Genomic DNA, 5999 nt, shown 5'->3' with positions numbered 1-5999 from the left:
TACACTCTATGAGCGTTTAGGGGTCTAGTTGCTAAGAATGTGGAAACTGTCTCAAAGGTCACCCATGGCCAGCCTGGGAGAGTTGAATGAGGACAACCCAGTTATGAAAAAGGAGGCTCAGATCATAGTGGCCTCAGAGGTCACTTGAAGGACCAGATCCTCCAATGCTGCCATCCAGTGACCTTCCCTACGGTTCCAGAGCCCCTTCATAGGACGAGGGAGAGCTCCAGGAAGCACTGTGCATGCAGTTTGTGCATTCACCACGTGGGGGCACAGGCATTCGCTTCTCCCCTTTCAGCTCCGTTGGCAGGGTTTTCAAGCCCTTGATCTGAGATTAACACAACCAAAGTCTGCTACTCAAAAGCACTAATGTTTATTGAGCACTACTGCTGCCAGACACTGACAGCTTTAGCCAGCTTGAAGGAAACATTTGTACGTCTTTGCAAACATGCTTCGCACACAAAAATACAGGTTTCAAGTCACATGTCGAAAGTCACAGAAGTACTACGGAACCAAGATGTAAAACCTGTCTTTTGGATTCCAGAATTCCACTCCCCTGGAATAAGAACCTTACTATCTGTGGAGCCCCTGCACAGCCTGAGTTGAACAATCCTTAGCTTGTGAATGCTTCCTAATATCTCAAGCATTCCCTCAACAAATGTGACTTCTTAGATCCATTCTCCAAGCCAGAGTGTGGTCTTTTAATAAATATACAAGCAGCATCAGTGCCAGAAAGGCACATCTCTGGTCCTGCGACAGATTTCTCATAACCTACACTTAAGCGTTCCTGAGTGACTCATATACGTATCAGGGTTTACAGAGTGTGGCTTTATGTCTCTAACACCATGACACAGATGTTCCATTTAAAGACCGGATTTAGATATTGTTTTCTCACAGCTAATGAAGCAGTCAGACTGGTTAAAGACTTTCCATGGTGACTTGCACAAGGTGTGTGTTCAGTAAACTGTACTTGTGATTATAAGTGACAGCAGCAAACGGTGAGCTGTTGGTTTTTCTCAGCTGCAGAGTCCCTTGGGCTCAGAAGAGACCTCTTAGGTGCACAGCTCCAATTCCACCAGATAAGGCAAGGCTTATCTTTAGGATATGGCTTATAGGTAGGTGTGTGTGTGTGTGTGTGTGTGTGTGTGTGTGTGTGTGAAAGCTGCCACAGGGACATACTGTATCCTGTAGAAGATGTGAGTCTCCCAAGATGCCAGATACCAAAAGTGGGAACACATGCCCCAGTCCTTATATACACAAAAAGAAGGGACCCCTCCTGCAAATGTCGCACCTTCAAGCTCACCCTCTGCCTTGAGGGGAGCTTTGTACCTCTGAGATACTAGAGGCCTCCTCTCCTTATTTCCTATTCTTGCCCTACAGTCAGCGATATGGTAGAAGGCTAGCTGAACCCCTCCTTGAAGTAGGGCTGTCTCCCCCAGGCTGGCCAAGTTCAGAGACTGTCACCTTAGCCACTTCCGAAGGCCTCGGAGTTCACCAAAGGTCTCCTGACATCCTGTACAGTGCTGGCTCCAACCCTTCTTGATGACCTATTTTTTAATAACCTGGTATCAACTTTAATCTTTCAAAAAACACTTCAATACACAACGTTTTAAAAGCGTATAGTAAAAACTCAAAGACGATTAAAATAATACAAAGCAAAAGTAAATAAATCTCACTCTTTAAAAGTGTTACAGGCCAGGTGTGCTAGCTGTGTTTAAAAATCCCAGTACTAAAGGAACTAACTTTGGCGGTTCATGCACGAGTTCAGGACTAGCCAGGCTTTGTCTCAAAAATACAAAACCCATACAAAAAAAAAAAAAAAAAACCTTCGCGAAGGGTGTGGCGAAACTGAAATGTCTTGGCCTGAGCCACTCAAGTCCTTTGGATTCTGAGCGCTTGCCTATCCTCAGTACCAGTCCACTCTTTCCCAGGCAAGCCTGGGAGAGGAAACGGGGAGACTTGGGATGGGGAGGGATAACTCAGAGGTATGGTGACTCTGGAGGGTAGGCGAAGGTGCTCCCAGAGTTATTTCCCAGAGAAAGAGCTTGAATCACTGTGGTGGTTTCAGGAGGGGAGAGGGAAGGGGCGATGGTAGGGGTGGGAGACAGAGAGCTGAGCCTCCAGTGGTCACCCCGGGAAGGAGACCGCAACACCCCTCCTACTTGCAGGAGGAGCCCGAGTAGAGACGCCTCCATCACCCATCCCGAAGTGAACCCCCACCTCCAGCGCCTCCAGGGAAGAAACCTGTAGCTCTTCATCAGGGATGTACCCCACCTTCAGCACCCCCAGGGAAAAGCAAGTACCTCCTCCATCTCAGAGAACTCATCTAACAGGAGAGGAGCCCGCAGCTCCCCACCCACCTCCAAGACCAGCTCGGCCCGGGGGAGGAGCCCTTGAGTTCAGGAAGTAGCTTCCGGTCCCCTCCGGGGAGGAGCCAGTGGAATCCCAGCTACCGGGCTACGGATCCCGTGCGCTCCAATGGCTGAACTCGTCCTCCCCGCCCTGGTCTGGAAGGCGCACGTGGATGGTGATCCTGCTGCGGCTGCTGGGAGCGAACATCTTCCCAGGACCCACCTGGGGCTGCGTCAGCCTCCTCCCTGCCCTCTGTAGCCCACACGTGCACGTAGTTAACACTTGTTTTCACAGAAAAATTAAGCAGTGTCTCTTCTGGACACGCGCAGCCTGGTTGTAAGTTTGTTTTTGTTGATCACGTTGCCTTCGGACTCCCTGAGCCCTCGTGACCCTCATGTGTTCCCTTCCCCCTTCGGAAGAATTAGGAAACGCTGTGGCCTAAGACTTTCTCCTGGCTCCTGGAGAAAAGGGGCCACGTCCTGCGCAGCCTGGCCACCTCACCCTAGCGACGAAGCCCAAGGTTCTCTCTCATCAACTCTTCCCATTCTTTTCCTGTCCATCAAACCATACCCAGGGGCGGAGAGTTGTTTGTTTTGAGACAGGGCCTCTGTGTAGTCCTGTGCGTGTTTGGGCGGGGGTGTGGGGGTGGGGGGTGTCTCTCTGTAGACCAGGCTGGCCTTGAACTCTGAGTGAACCCTGCCTCTGCCACCAGAGTGCTGGGATTAAAGGCTTGCCGGAGAGATTTAAGATTAGGCTGCATGCAGCATCGTACTGGGTACTGGCGGTGTTTTCCAGAACTTTCTCTGCCGGTAGCCAGGAAGACTGAACTTAGAGGTGGTTAGGGCACCAGTGCCTGGCAAGCTGGCTTCCAGCCCGGCAGCTTTCTCTGAAGGTCAGAATAGGTGAACTGTTACCACATTTCCGAGTGTGTGAATGGAATCTAAGCGCAAATGAATTTAGTTAAGCATTGTTGAGGCCGTAGCCCAGTTGGTAAAGGGATTGCCCTGCTTGCAAGATGCCCTGGATTTGAGCATAAACCAGGGGTTGTGATGTGCTGGAGACCACCCATACACAGTGGCCTCTAGGCCAGCTTGGCATTTGAAATATAGGCAAACCTGTCTTAAGATAGAAAAATCGCATTATTGATTGTGTTATTTATGAAGCTACGAGAATTTTCAGGATGTCTGGGGCATCCCAATTTTTCGATTAAAGTATATTTTAAATGTCTTAGTAGGGAGGGAGTTGTATATGGCTCACACTTGGTAGACCGAGGCAGAAGGATTGTTCTGGGCTAGAGAGTGAGGCTTAACAGCCAGCCTGGCTTTTAGAAACACTGCAATAATAACTACCCGCTGTATGCCTTTGTTGATTTTTACCTCAATTTATGAGCCTGGTGTTGGTAAGTGGCAGGTGAGGTTAGGTAGAGCTTTGCGTGGGGGATGGGAGGACAACGCCTGCTCAGTAAAATCTGGGTGTAGGCTACCCAGGCGATCTCATCCTGGTGGCTCCCGGTGACTTTGGATGGTTGAGGACAGAGAGGGGAGGGGTGATGTGTAGACCTGCCTGGCCTTTTCAGTGACCCTGCATATTATGAGGCATTAGGCTGGTTGGCAGCATGCCTGGCTGCTGTCTACTTGTCATGGTTCCGGGTTCTGCCAGCACTGTGGTTACAGATAGAGAACCATTTCTAGAGATCACATAACTAGTTCAGATCTCCTTTACCTGAGGTGGTCTCCAAGTCTGGATCAGTCAGAAGAGAGTTGGAATGAAAGTTTGAGGACAGCTAGGACTACGTAGATTCAGCTCGCCGAGAGCTATGGAGTAGCAAGACTCTGCCTTAACCAACCAAACAAGGAGTGGCTGGCCACTGAGGTGGCAACACCATCGAAGTAGACAGTACCAGCTACGTGACACCTAGCACACTATTGTGATTAGTATTTGCTGTGTGGTTAAGGCTGAGGGGCCAGGAAGAGAAACCATTGCTGAGAAGCCCTTATCATCAGTCTTCTCCGAGATTTGACACTCCCCCCCCCCCCCGCTACACACACACACACACACACACACACACCTCAGTTCAGCTGTTTTTTGGCATCTATATTCTTAGAGTGGGTGGCCCAAACTTACTCCTTGGGGTGCCACACTGGTCATCAGACATGCTGGGCTAAGGGAAGGCCAGGCTAAGTCAGGGGTTTCCTTTGTAGCTTTCTGCCTGCAGAGATGCCAGAAGGGCCATCTGTGAGGAAGTTTCACCATCTTGTCTCCCCCTTTGTGGGCCAGAAGGTGGTCAAGACGGGGGGCAGCAGTAAGAAGCTCCATCCTGCCGCCTTTCAGTCTCTGTGGCTCCAGGATGCTCAGGTGAGTTTTGCTTCCCCAGGTCTCACACAGCTGTGCTGGTTCACCCCACCTCCCCTGGAGACATCTGGCCTTGAAGATGGCTAGTGGTATCCTTTCTTTAAGCATTGGACAGCCACGCTAGGACTGCATGTGGCCTTGCTCTTGGTGTGACATATCCTGCCACAATGGACTGGGGGCTGTGAAGAATGTCTGAAAAGGATGGACCTGATGACCCCACGCAGGATCAGGAGAACTCTTTTGACTTATGTGCATCTTCGATGTGGGTGCCACGGGTCCCCGTAAGCCAGCTGTGAAGTAAGGGCTGAACACTGTCAAGGATCTGAATTCAGACCTCGTCCCAGGTGGGAGAATTCCTTCAGGGCACTCAGGGACTCCCGTGGACCGACCCCTGCCCCAAGTTGTTCTTTGCTCGCACTAGTTGCCTGCAGCCCAGTTAATTCTTACCCAGGGTGTGGCCATGTTTCCCCTGGGCTGCACATTGTTCCGTTCTTCTTCAATTCTGTTACCACTCCCATCTCTTCAGTTTACCATGGTAATTTTAGTCTCTCTTCAGATGCTACTGAGTCCTGCCTTGCCTGCTTTACACTGGCTGAGAGATGAGTCCTCTGTTCTTCTGGGATAACCTCTACTTCCTCCTGTTGCATCCTTATGGCTAAAACAGGAGAGACAGGAACAGGGCAGGGCTGGCTGTACTCTGGTATTCCTGCTTAGCTATGAGGATCTGCATGGAGGAGATGTGGGGTGAATTCTGGACAGTGACATGTGGTCTCTGCTGCCGCTGCTGCTTCTGCTGCTGCTTAGCTTAGCTGTGTGATCTGACTGTAGATGGGTAAAGGCGTGCATCACCACTGCCCGGCCACCCTTACTTTCTTATTCATTCCCAAGATCTAAATAACTTTAAAAGTCCCACAGTCTTTACAAATTCTTACATATTAAAATTTCAATCCCTTTAAAATATCCAATATTTTTTTAAAATTCAAAGCCTCTTAAGTGTGGGCTCCAATAAAATACTTTCTTCCTTCAAGAGGGAAAAATATCAGAGCACAGTCACAATCAGAAGCAAACTCAAACTGTCCAATGTCTGGGAACTGAAAGACCCACACGTGAGGACTCCCCCACGTTCTGACTCAGGAGAGGCGACACCCCAAATCACACAAGAAACGGTCTTGCTGCAACTGCAAGAGGATTTTTATTCGAGAGCGTTCTCGGGCCCATGGTCATACACCACACAGGGGTAGAGGACCATGGCGCCCCGAGTAGCTGAGTAAGGGGGTATTTAAAGGAAGAAACCA

General features: G+C 49.9%; 1 protein-coding gene across 2 annotated transcripts in view; it reads left to right on the top strand.

Moving 5' to 3' along the window:
• Positions 1–2466: 2466 nt before the first annotated feature.
• Positions 2467–5999, top strand: part of Neil2 (nei like DNA glycosylase 2) — an 11907-nt gene continuing 8374 nt past the window's right edge. The window contains exons 1-2 of one of the 2 annotated variants that reach the window (XM_029468742.1): positions 2467–2688; positions 4554–4707. In XM_029468742.1, coding sequence (XP_029324602.1) covers positions 2525–2688; positions 4554–4707 — 318 coding nt within the window. In that variant the 5' untranslated portion in view covers positions 2467–2524. Of the gene's footprint in view, positions 2873–4553; positions 4708–5999 lie in introns of both variants that reach the window. The other variant, XM_021182451.2, reaches the window with a different exon arrangement.

This window comes from Mus caroli, chromosome 14 (assembly GCF_900094665.2).
Source record: "Mus caroli chromosome 14, CAROLI_EIJ_v1.1, whole genome shotgun sequence".
Taxonomy (NCBI): domain Eukaryota; kingdom Metazoa; phylum Chordata; class Mammalia; order Rodentia; family Muridae; genus Mus; species Mus caroli.
This window is presented reverse-complemented; position numbering and strand designations above follow the sequence as displayed.